The sequence below is a fragment of the Strix uralensis genome, chromosome 3 (assembly GCF_047716275.1).
Source record: "Strix uralensis isolate ZFMK-TIS-50842 chromosome 3, bStrUra1, whole genome shotgun sequence".
Lineage (NCBI taxonomy): Eukaryota > Metazoa > Chordata > Aves > Strigiformes > Strigidae > Strix > Strix uralensis.
Genome location: NC_133974.1, coordinates 84,689,376 through 84,702,456, shown reverse-complemented (window position 1 = coordinate 84,702,456; position 13,081 = coordinate 84,689,376). Strand labels below are relative to the sequence as shown.

The following is a 13,081-nucleotide window of genomic DNA, read 5'->3' as shown; positions in this document are numbered from 1 at the left end:
ATTTTATCGCAAAATGGAGGGTCTGTGTTTAGCAACTCTGAGACTGGGTAACGTGCTTTTACAGATTTTAGCTGTGGTGTTTTGTTGCAGCTTGCTTTGGCTGTGCCAGCATCTATTAATCTGGTTGAATTGCCATGTACTTTGGTCTGCCATCAAACGGACTGAGTAGCAGCTTAGAAAAGGCGTTGTCCAGTGCTTGAAACAATCAGAGTTAAAATTCCCTTACTAGTTATGGTGATTATTGTAGATCACCAAAGCCAAACTCAGGTTTAGTTCTGGTTATCTCCTTATCATATTGCCTTACTGACAGACTTCTTTGGAATGTACTTTCTTCATTGAAATAATGAGGAAATTATAATGTTGTCTTTCATTTAATTTTCAGAAATGATTATAACACTCTTTTGCTGGAGTCCATGTCATTTAAATACATTGGAGAACAAGAAATCACTCTGTATTGTTTGTTTTGTTTACTTTTAAGGTAGTTTCCTGCTAAAATTTATTCAGAAGATGACAAGTAGGCATTGGTGTGCAGTTCCCATTTTGTTTCTTTCCATGGCTCTGGCATATATCCCTGCGTGTAAAGTACTGGGCACTGAAGGACTTCATGCTTTAAGGTAAAATGTATACCGCATTGTGTTCTTGCAGACTTCTAAAAAAATGCGCTGAACATCTGGAGAGCCAAGACTTAATTCATGTTTGCTGCTTCTGGGAGGATGTGATGGTTGTGTATGGGAATGGAAGGTTCTCTCTCCTTTATGTCTAATTCACAGAGGAAAGCAATTTAACAACCAATGTATTTATATCTCTGTGTGACTTAAAAAATGAGTGTCTTGCATTCCAGACCTTTGTCATTGCTTCTTTTTTGGCATCGTTTTTCCCTGGTCATTTTTCCCATGCTTCCTAACTGATAAATATCAGACTTCTTCCTTTTCTTCTAATTATATTAAAACCTTGTTTAATGGCAGTTGAGTCTATATCAGGGGACGGCCCACAAAACTGAAAACTGAAAGACTTGTGAATAAAAGGCTAGATAAAAGTTCTTGGCATGTGTATTGTCCTTAATCACACTGATGTTTCCTGTCTGCTTTCACTTCCTAGAGCCACTAAACATCAGTCATTACTCCAGTTTAATCAGATTGAGCTTTGAAATAAAATCATAGTGGTGGTTGAAGGAATATTGGATAAAAGTAGTTTACCAAAAAATAAAAAGGGCAAAAAAAAAAGTTAAGACACACCTCTGCTGATAGAAGATTGATGAAGGTTTCTTTCAGTTTTGTGCTAGAGTGAGAATCTGATGGCAAACGTACTTTATTTCTGCATTTGTTACAGACAGAAATGCAAATATTACATTATCAGTTTGAACTTAGGTGCTCATTGGTATTGTTCCTTTAGTTTTGGTTTTGTTCTGCTCCCCCTGCCCCTAGCCATGCTTTTTATTTTGTCAGGCATATGCTTATCCAAGTTTTAGTATCCTTATTTGAAAGTACATATAGCAGTACTCTTGGTTCTGGATTGAATGCTGTCTGATCAGGCAATGATTGTGTTATACTTAGAGGAATATGTTTGTTAAAAACAATCTAATATATTGAAAATGATTAATAATTAGCAAATGCATGAAAATGTTTAAACTTCATAAGTTTATATGTGTTTTCTAGAGTGCATATTTCTCTTCTTTCCAGAGATGTCCTGAAGTGTACTATGATTACACATCAGATTTTGTTGCGTGGAGCAGCTCAGTGCTATCTTCTTCAAGCAACTATGCATTTGACAGATGTGGTGAGTTTGGTTTTGGTGTGTTTTTGTTCTTCCTGGTATAATAGAAATACACAAACACTTTCATAGGGTAAGCAGTATTCAGAAAAATTGCTAAAATCAACATGGAACAACTGATTTTGCTGAATTTGCATTTTTTTCATGACTACTTAAAAAATTGTGCTATTTAGGTGTGGGTGTGCTTCTTTTAACTTTGGTTTTCGTAAGATGTATTTTTTTCATTACCTTTTATTAATTGACGTTTTCTTGTAGGGTTTTCATATGGTAGTTATGGAATAGTATCCTATTATGATATCCACTGTATAAACTCAGGTTTTAACAGATAGAAACTAATTAGACTTTCCTGAAATAACTAAGAGAATAAAAGAATTCATTACACCAATGATAAAACTACCAATTTTGTTTAAATAGCAAGACCTTAATTATTCAGTAGTCAAAGTATTCATGTTTTGGTTTTCTTATAACACACTCGCTTTCTAGAGGAGTTGACCATCTTCCATGTTGTATGTTACGGCTATAAACTTGTACAGAAATAGTACTTATCAGTGACTTATGTATATTCAATTAAAAGATGTCATCAGTGAGTAGCACTATTCTTCTAGTAATTCATTAACTTTCAGATCGATTTTTAATACTTGGGAAAATTAAATTGTGTTCCTTGGTAAAGATAAGTTGGTCCCAAAGAGACAAAAATCGGTCTGTGTCATGGAAAGGAAAAAGTCAATTTCTTTTTCTGAAACTTTTGCCAGATGACAGCAAACTTCTTGAATTGTTATATAGATGTTATCTGTTTCATATTATGTTGGCAACTATTGTATCTTGATTAATTTCTTCAGGAGAAAGTGTCCCTCCCAGAAGTCTCAAGCTTTCTTCTGTCCCTTAGACCAGAGGAGTCCCTAAGGAGAGATACTATGTTATGGATGGAGGTGAGAACTGAATCTGGTTTCACCAGACATTGTTCACCAAACATTTTTTAATACTTATACTAATCCATGTTTTATTATTGCTACTTTAGTATTTAAATAGTTAGTTACTTTTGCGTGGGTACACTCTGGAATTTCTGGATGTGGAGTCCTGATGGATTTATGTTTCACTTGAAAGCTGTGATGACTTTTTATGTAATGCTATAGAGGTGTTAACATTAACCCTAAACAAATTATTAAGCAGATTCAAAGTGGAAGAATTCTAAGGTGGTTGGAGGTAGGGTAAGGTGGGAGAGGAGAAAAATAAAGACTTTTTTTTATTCATGCAGAAATTCTCAGTTCTGCAGAAGAAAAAGCTGTTCCTTGAGGCAGAGGTCTTTTTGAACTCCCTCAGAGCTTGTATGCACCATTTCATTGTGTTTCCTGGAGTTCCTCTTGGTGTTGCTGTTGTTGGGTGTGACCATATTGAAATGGAAATCAGAATCAGGTCTTACTCAGACTTTTGGTCCCTGACTACTGGTCCTTTTAAGAGACTTATGTGTGTTCATCACAGTCCTGGTGTTCTGCATCCTTTGCCATGATTGTAGGAACTAAAATTGCTATTAGTAACACTGTACTAGTATCTGTAACCTCTCCCATCAGGGATCCATGCTCACTCCTTTACATGGTTGGTAACTTCATGGAGAGTGCAAAGCAGAGCACCTTACGGAATCCACAGAGTCACAACCTGGGCTTTTCTCTTTTCTTTTATTAACGATGTAACATCCTCAGCTGGAGCTGCTCTTGCTCATTGGATTCTGCAGGCAGTAATTTTTGTATATTATATATATTCTCTTAATGGCTACTTCCCCCTCATTTCCGCTCAACTATCTGTTGTAAAATTTCATTTGATGGAAAAGAACACTATTTGGTAAGTTTGTTCTGTCTTTAGAGGGATAGTTTGCTAGTATGGTGCATGTTTTCCCTTTCTTTTAGTTTTGAAATTACTGTCCAAGATAATATGGATCCTGAGACTCTCTGAATTGGCCAGTATATGGGCTAAAAGAAATGTGTAAGAGCTGCCTCTCAATTTCATGTTGTTTGGATGAACCCAGCACTGGCAGAAATAACAGGGTGCTCTCAAAGGGAAAAATGTGCCTAGGGTGTAGAGTGAGATTGTAAATTTTAAATTTCCGCAGGATATATGTCTTTGCAAGATGTAAAATGCTGTGAAAAAACAGTTCAAAGAAGAAATAATTTTATATATAGGATATACTGGAGCCAGCTGAACACATGGCCATAACTTTTGGTTAGTTGTACAGCAATATAATGATAAAATTATTTTTTGCATAGTGTCCTCTAGTTTTACTGTACATCTTATTCCATTCATTTTTGGTATAAAAGTGTAAAAAAATAAAATAAAATGTAGGCCTCACTAGATAACACTTGACTGTGGGAAGCCGTTTTGAGATCAGGAAACTTTTACCAGTCTTGCTTGTTTTTTCTTAAATTGGTGCCAGTGTTTTTTTCTTATGTTGGTACTAATGATCTCTCTTTGGGTGCTCTGAATTACTCTCTGGAAGAACATTTTCCTATATTAGAAGGAAATAGTCTGCTAAGCCTCAAGGTAGCTCCAGTGAACACCTGTCACAGTGAGGATTTGCTGATGTAACAGCTTGTGTTTAACAGTGCCTTAGTGTGCTGCTGTTATGTTGTTAATGTCAGTGCACAGCTCGCAGATGTAGTTTAGTAACATACTGGTTTTAATTTAGCTTTGCAGTTGGTTGCAAGTGAATGACAGATGCTTCAGAAAGTCTGTAACCTCTGATTTTGAACATCAAGAGACATCATCATTGTGTCGATATGTATGCAGTCTTGTGGGAGATTACCTTAAGACACCAGCATCTGAAAGTAAGTTAAATGCTTATTAATAAAAAAAGATTTTGGAGATAATTTAAACAAAAAATTACAGCAATCCTTTGGATTTTAGAGGAGTTGCTTGTGTACTTATATTGTACCTATTCAAATTGTACCTAATTAAGTTTGAACTTTGTTTTCTAATTCCAGTTTTCCTTCATAAAATACAGTCCTACAGTCCTTAATTGAAAGTTAAGCCTTAATATTCAGTTCTAATGCTGTACTGATGCTTGTCCATTAGATTTCTTTTGTTACTCTTTTGGTGGTGCCTGAAAATGCTGGAGTATGGGAGCAGAGGAAAGCAGAAGGGAATGTGTATAGATACACATTCTGTAGTCTTTCTCAGCAGAGCATTGTAAAATGGCTGAGTGTTTTTATGAAGAGAGATGCTGTATAGTTAGGCATCTTGGCACCTCATTACACACCTTCCTGCGTAGTGATGTTCTTTTGATCTTGGACCACTTGCAGCAGATGAGTTGCCATGCATTATAACCAAGGAAGGTTCTTTGTACGCTGTATAAATCTACAGATAAATTCTGAAGGGACTCCTTTGTTCACTGCCACATTTTAAATGATTATAACTTCAGTTTAGAATTTTCTTTCAGATACATTGAAAGGAATGGCAGATTGGTTTTTTTGAATACTTTGTGTGGCATGCATTCATTTGCTACTTCAGTACTGCAATCATAGTGAATTTTATATAGTATTATAATGTCAAAATTCAAAACTGAATGCTTTTTAAATAGTATACCTATAAGATAAAAAAGCTAGGGCAGAATTTGCTAATGATAAATAGCTTTCAAACTTCCTGCAGCCTGGGAAACTTCACTTGATTGTCTCATTGTTAGAGAAGTTATAAGCAGATTTTGTCTGTGATACTCCAAGGTAAATGCTGTGCTAAAAATTTTGGCAGATCTTCTCTCCTTCCTGAAATGTTTGTTTAGTCCTTGGTCTGTAATATCTGTAATTCCATGGTAAACATCTGTGTTTCACTTCTAAAAAGTGATGTTTGTAATTTCCTGGCTTGATATGAATCTTATCTTATAAGCAGCTCTGTGGAGGAAAAAAAAAATCAGCTGGATATTGTTGCTTGAACCGGACCTTCAAAGTGTGTTTTGTTTTCTAAATTCCCAAATCCCAAAACATATCAGTGAAAAAACCCTAAAACCAGCTTATGTACTACTACTTAGTAAATAATTTTATAAGTACGAAGGTGTAGTCCTGCATAAAAGATTGATGAAAAGAGAAACTTCAGTTAGTTTTTTTTAATTTCCTTTTGACAGAATAGTTTCAGTTCGCTATATAACTATTAGCTAGTCAAAATCACAGCTGATATTTCTGACGAAGCATAGTGGAATTATGTTCTTGATTAACTTCATTTGAATATGCTAATGTATTTTTAAAAGCAGTAGAAAAGTCTGTTGGGAGCTACTACGTAACACCTAAAGTTGATTTCAGCATAGAGGCCAATGAGATTAGCCTCTTTGAGGCTTAGAGGAAAAGCAATTCTGTTTGAGTTTAGTTTATATCTAGATAAAAGAATGCAAAGAAATTACTAGTAATATTCTTGTTAGCATTAATTGTTATACTACTAATTTATTTTAATAAGTTATAAAACCAAAAGTTTTAAAAATGTATATAAAGTATTTTTTAAATACTGTGGAAACCTTAAAATATCTTTAATCAGGAGAAAATTGCTTTATGCCTGACTGGTTTGAAGCTAAGCTTGTCGCAACAATGATTCTGTTGGCTGCAGATGTGGAGCAGATGAGGAATAAACACAGGTAAGTATGAAGTATCTTATTTTACACTTCTCTCTTTTTCAATCCCTCATTCCTGAAGGATCTGGTAGAAGCCTGATCAAGTCAGGAAGCTGTCTGTTTTTCTCTGTGGACTTTTGGTCAGCCTGATCATTCCTTAGACCTTGTCCAACTGTTGCTGCAAACATACTGGGTAACATTTCTAAAGATACTTGAGTGACTTGGAAACGTGTGTCCTATTTATTTCCATAAGTGACTTCAGCACTTAAGGCAGATACTCAGAAGAAGACTTTCTTTTTAATTTTTGTTTTTGTGTAGTGGAAAAAGCAACATAGAATGGATTGAACTAGAGGCTTTCTTGAACCCTCTTCTGGATGTCTTGATGAAACTTGGCAGTAATGCTTACATACCAACACTGAAAACAGATAAAAGCCTACAGCTTCTCTTGAAGTTATTGCAGACCCGTTCGTTAAAATGTTCCAATACGCAAGATGGTTAGTGATATCTTCAGTATACTGTGTCTTATATTAATTATAGTCTAACTTAAACTAAGGTACTTACTGTTTTAAGGCTATTTTGTCAAATTAATACTAGCCTAGAAGTGGTAAATGTAAAAGTTGACAATCTGGCATATCTGTAATGAAATTGAGCTGTGGGTCCAGTCTTAGAGGAGCTCTTCTGAAGGTGTCCCAAGGACTGGGAATTGAGAATATGTAAGCCTTCTGAGAAAGCAATTGTCTATTAGGATTAGAATAGCAGTTAGTTAAAATCTGGGGAGTGTGATTGTGTTACAATTATTTATAGGCCTGTTTGCCAAAGTATGGATTCCATAAATCATTTAGACACTTCAGAAAGAAGTTAGTACAGAAAGCCAGTCTAACCTGCTTAGTCGCCACAAGTTCAGCCAGAGCTTTTCCTGAGGGCATAAAGTGGACATACTGTTTTCTGAGTTGACTGGTAGGTGATTTTGTCTCAACTAACACTCTTTAGACTGCAAAAGACAGGATGTCTCTGATTATTTCACAGTACTAGGCATGATTTCAGTAGGCATGCTTAACTGACTTGCTTTAGTTTGACCTTGGTTAGAAGAAAGGAGGTAAGAGGTGCCCACTTAAGCACAAGCCTGCTGATCTGACTTTCCATGAGTTTTGGCCCCCCACAGGTTGACCGCTTTAACTTGCAGACCTTTCAGGAGAGTCTGAACTGAGAACTTGGTCAGTTTGTAACCAGAATAGACCTATATTTTTTACCTGAGAGCAGATTAAAATTTGCAGTATTACTTTCATTAATTAGGATGCTGAACTGGAATAAGAGGGATCTTGGTGTTTAGTTTATGCTTCCCCAGATTATTTTTGGATTTTTTTTCAGTATTTTTGTAACATGGAATACAAGAGTAGTTTTGGAGTGGGGGCCACAGATCTAGGCTCTTATGTGAAAAAAGAATAGTTATTTCAGGTTCTGCATCCAGGTTTTATAAGGATGTCTAAATGCAGCCCTGAAGTAGATGCTTACCCCATTTTAAAATGTGCTTTATACATTCCCCCCCTCTCTTGAATTTTAGCTGTTTGACTGAAATATTAAGCACTAATTACGCAGGCTGTTAAAGTTCATATTGTGTGATGGTCTCTGACGGCTGAAGTGGATTCCTTCAAATGAAACTAAACTGGAAGATGGGCCCCAACTGCCAGTGTGCATTCAGTCTACAGCACAAGGCTACAAGCCTGAAGCAGAACCCTACAAAACGGATGGGAGTGCATGTTAGGTTTTTAGTATCAAGAGTTGAACTCTCTAAATTAAATTTCCTTGTGTGCCTTATTTCCTTATGTGCTTGCAAATGTAGGTGTAATGGGTTGCTCCTGCTTTGGGAGTTTTGATGCCTGACTTGGCATGTTAAGTTCTGCTAATAGAGTTCTTAAGGTATGGCAGGGCTGAGCATCACAGTGTCTCCATCCGTCTGAACACCCCACAGGTACTCCAGTCCAGCTCATCATCAGTAGAGTCTTCCAAGAGGCTTTCAGAATTGAATTTGTAACATTACGTATTTTTGTGTTAAGTTAAACAAGGATTATTTTCTTTTCTTACATTATTTCCTACAGTGTTTTTGTGCTGCTTCTTCCTGCAGAGGAAAGCCAAGTAATAAATCTTGTTTCTGCACCTGTGAATTGACTGCATTGAGGGGCAGGAAGAGTAATGCTGTACAATACAGAAGTTTTGCTTCTGTGTTGATTAAACAGGAGGTGAAAAGTTGTGTCTGTCAAATGGAAAATAATAAAATGGGAGGGAAGAAGAAGGAATTCTAAGCTTGTAAAACAGAAATAATAACGTTTGGGGAGTGTTTTATTTAATGGGGATAGACATGTCTGAAATGCATGCTGAAATCAGCAGCATTTTTCTACAGGTCTTGCTGTCTGTACTGTTGTTAGACTTCACTATTTTAAACAGTAGGCTTTTGCTGATTATTTTTTTTATAGTGTTACAGAGCCACTGGTAATGAATTGGATTTTATGTCCAGCTTGTTTATCTGAAGAAATTCTGAATTTTAATTGCAGATGTTTTAGTGATTTGAGATTTATGATGAAATGTGATCATAATCTGACATAGTTAAACTGTTTGTTCTAAACAAAATAAGCATTGGAAATGTAGTCCAGTGAGCCATTTTAATAAAGAACATTGAAAGTAAGTACCATATAGATATGGAACTTCTCGAAATATGTCCCTTTATATTTCTACCTTGTGAAGGTCTTCCATTTCATAATAATTTCATTACATGAAGTGTAACTCAGGGTCAACTCCAGAAAAAAACAGCAGCTGTAACCTCTGGGTATCTCCTAAATACTGAAACTAATGACTGATATTTTTAGAACAAGATGGTCATGCAGAGTATTTTAACTCCATTTTCATATTGATATGTTATTTCTTTGGCTTGCAGCAAGCCCTTACTCTTGAAGCACGATCTGAAGTGTGTTTATAGTTAAATGTTTTACCAGTGACCTACCTCCCTTGTGTAATAAACTTACGTTTTTTTGTTTGTGAAATGATATGCACATGGTATACCTTGTAGTCTAGCCTTTTCTTAGAGAAGGTATTGCATGTGGTGTTACAACCTTGTCTTTTTGTTTACAATGTTAAGCCAGGAAGCTACTTAACCAGAATCTTGCAAGATTACTCTGTATCCAAAGCTGAATTATTTCTAAACAGAAAAAAAAAAAAAACCCAACCAAACAAAAACCAGTTTTAACTTCTGTACATATTAGAAATGGATAACTGCATTTGTCTCACATGCAATTAATTGCTGGATATGGAGACTTGTTCTTTATTAAAGAGTAAATTCATTAAGCTCTTTGTGCAGAGGGTTGGGAATAGGATGAAAATGTGCATTAAAAGTTGGAAAACTATGCTTTGGTCTTCTGGTCCTGTGTGGGTTTTGGTTCACTAATTCATGATAAATCTCAGGAAAGAATATCATCTGGTTTGATTTTTTCAGCCCTATGACTGACACTGCTAAAGAGTACAGAGCTGTTTTAAGGTAGTTTTAGGTATTTGAATACTTACTACTGTATAACTTTGACTCTCTAACTTAATTAAATCTGCACGATAGAATACATTTCGTAAGGAAATTGTATGTTAATACATTATTTTTTTTTCTCTTCTCGCAGATAGGGTTTTGTTTTTTATCTGGAAATCTCTCATGATACCAGTGGAGAGTATTCTTGAATTTGTTCTCCGACGACTTACTGCAAATGAATTAAGCACTGTAAGTAATTATTATGAGACATACTTTGGTGTGGTTTTGCTTTTCAGGTTGATTTACCAGTGTTTCTAATTTTCATATCAAATCTTTGAACACCTAGAAGGTCAATTTGCATAAAAACACTTCTGTTAACTTTTTGTGAATGGACACAGTAAAAATACAGGAAAAAAAAAAAAAAAAGGTGTCTTGACAAGTAGTGTTTAGTGTCTGTAGTCCACATTGCTTGTGTCTTCCCAAATCTAAAGAGATTGTATAGTAAGAAATCATGAGTATCACATCATACTGTATTGTCTCTACTAGTACAGTTGTGGACATAAGGTATTTGGAGACTTTTAGTACTCAGCTTCATTAACATCTTTGACTATCTTCCACTGTTTGCTCATTGCTGTGGCCAGTGTTTAAGTTCATACTGCAAAGAAACCTGTGACTTTTTAAGCAAAGTGACTTGATGGTAGAGGTTCTTTACAAATACCCTGTTGAATGTATCAAAGAACTGCAGTACTTTTGAGAGAGAGAGAGAAGGTACGTGTTTCCTTCTCTAAAGAGCTTTCAAGTCATATATAAATAAAAAGACACAAGACATGTAAAGCAAAACATTTACGGATGTTTCCAGATGGAGAAAGAGCAATTAGAATTTAGTGTTGATGAGGAGAATGGTGTTATTCTTGGAAGAAAACAGATTTGAGAAAGTGGGATTGGTGGAAGCTAAAAAGGAGGCTAATTCTCAAAAGCTCAATGAAATGTGAAGTAGGAACTTTGAAAGCAAGGTACAAATAAATTAGAAGTTCCAAGAAAAGGGCGTGGAGTAAGAGAAAGTGCAAAGTTGTAAGATCTTCACAATTCTTTCAATTCTGTCACCTTTAATTTTGTATCATAAAAGGCAGAAAATCAAAACAGAGATTTAAAGAGAAGATATCAGCTTAAAATAGTTAATTCAGTAGATGGCGTGGATAGACTGTTGGGAAAAAAGGAGAAGACCAGAAAGATTGGAAAGGAAGACGTGACTGTAACAGGGCGATAGACAAAACGTAAAGTGGCGTTCTTAGAATTATTTAATGAATAGTGAGTTTAGAAAAGAAAACCAGTTCAGGCTTCAGGGAGAAAAGTACATGGACAACTGTGCAGAAATGATACTGAACAGAAGTCAGATTTGCTTCTTGTGTTTGGGATAGTGAAACACGTCTGTTAGTTGGTGGGGAAAGGAAAGAATCTGTTTCTGCAAGGGTGGAAACTTGGAGAGAAGCATGGGGTTCTTGGGTACTTTCTCAGAAACAGTATGGAAAGTACACATTACAGGGGAAATGCAAAGAAAATAAATCTGATGGTGAACAGTCCCCAAGATGTGAGTGTGATGGAAGATTGATATGAAAAGTGGTCCTGAATCAAAACAAAGGTTAGAGTTGGATCAGGAGAATGGCATCTGAAAGTCAGTGGAAACTCAAAGGTATATTTTCTCTCAAAACTAAAGAAGAAAAAGTTGTTTATTCACACGGTTCCTTGAGTGCATGGCTTTATATGGACATGTGTTTTATGATATGTGAAAAGAAGTTGCAAATACAAGAGGAGAATAAAAAGCAGTAAAACAAGCAAGATACAACCATGAGGTAAAGTGTAGCTGGGGAAGAAGTGCAATGCACACGGTTGTGTATGTACAGGGTGCAGTGCTGTGCTATGATCGGATAACTGAGTTGGCTTTGAACACTGCTTCTGATCTCAGGCTAGCTCAGATGTTTTTACATGGCATTCCTTTGGGCCCAGAAAGCGAAGTTCAGTGAACTTACCAATTAAAAGAAGTAGAGATTTCTTTAAGAATTTCACACTGTCTCTTCTAAGGCATACTCCAGAACCCTAAAACTAAAAGAAGCTGTAAATTGAAAAGATTTAAAAAATAATTTAAAAAACCCCCAAACCAAAACCAAAACACAACCCAAAATTAAAGGTTGTTCAACTGCAATGACTGCTGCCGTTTTCCTTCTGCTATTGTTGTTATTACTTTTCTTTCTTTTAAGTTTCCTCCTTTTAATGCTTCAGTTTACCTTTGTTTCCTCATTTTTAGGTTGGTGATCTGGATCGTTGTGATCTATACTTAGCTTTAATTCCAGAGATGGTGAATTTGTGCTTGCAAGTCAGCTGGAAGAAAGTACCATCTATCCAGAATTTCATTTCGTCCCTGACAAATGCCTCTATTCGTAATCTTCAGGAGAGAAATTGTGAAGAGGTAATTTAACATTACTTACAAGAGTAAATATTAATATAAAATAAACCAGTAAATATTAATGAAAATAAATATTTTATTTGTAATGCTTATATAATATTTAGATATATAAATAATTATATAAACATATGATAAATATAACTTAATGTACAAGTATTTATGATAAATACATTTTATTATACATACTAATATAACTGTATATAATATAAAATGATAAAAAGGTTTTGTGTAAATATGTATGTGTATATATTCCCTAATGCATATGTGTCTTTAGTTGGCAGTGTAACGTTAATGTAAAATATTTGTAGCTAAGATTTTTGGTACTCCCGTTTTCTTATATTTTTCAGAAGTCTACATAGCTAAAGTAAAACTTGAGTTGTAATAATGGACTGTGTGTACTCAAAAGCTTTCTTCCTCAAATACAAACCAATCTTGCCAAGGAAGTTACTGTTAAATGAAAATGTTTTTTGTATTAATGATCTGTTGAATTTCCAAGCTGGAACATACAGAGAAAAAGTCCAGAACGCAGCATTGCTTTGGCTTTTTCATATAGTTTATGTTCATTGTCCCATAGTTGTATGTGTTAAGCTAGTGTATCTGAAATAGATATATTTTCAAAAGGTAAAGAAACATTCAGAACTTCTATAACAGGAGGACATTTAAATTAAGATTTGTTGGGCAATATAATCTTTGATATATTCTGGGTATATTGATTCTGGATTGAATTGTTGATCAAGAACAGTTAATAACACATTACACAAGA

The 13,081-nt window shown here is 35.2% G+C and overlaps 1 protein-coding gene across 2 annotated transcripts in view; it reads left to right on the top strand.

The window, feature by feature from the left end:
- Nucleotides 1-13,081, top strand: part of TARBP1 (tRNA guanosine 2 -O-methyltransferase TARBP1) — a 39,468-nt gene that overhangs the window by 6,887 nt on the left and 19,500 nt on the right. The window contains exons 7-14 of one of the 2 annotated variants that reach the window (XM_074863151.1): nt 479-614; nt 1,680-1,776; nt 2,610-2,699; nt 4,448-4,586; nt 6,280-6,376; nt 6,671-6,846; nt 10,009-10,106; nt 12,160-12,321. In XM_074863151.1, the coding sequence (XP_074719252.1) occupies nt 479-614; nt 1,680-1,776; nt 2,610-2,699; nt 4,448-4,586; nt 6,280-6,376; nt 6,671-6,846; nt 10,009-10,106; nt 12,160-12,321 (995 nt within the window). Of the gene's footprint in view, nt 1-478; nt 615-1,655; nt 1,777-2,609; nt 2,700-4,447; nt 4,587-6,279; nt 6,377-6,670; nt 6,847-10,008; nt 10,107-12,159; nt 12,322-13,081 lie in introns of both variants that reach the window. The other variant, XM_074863152.1, reaches the window with a different exon arrangement.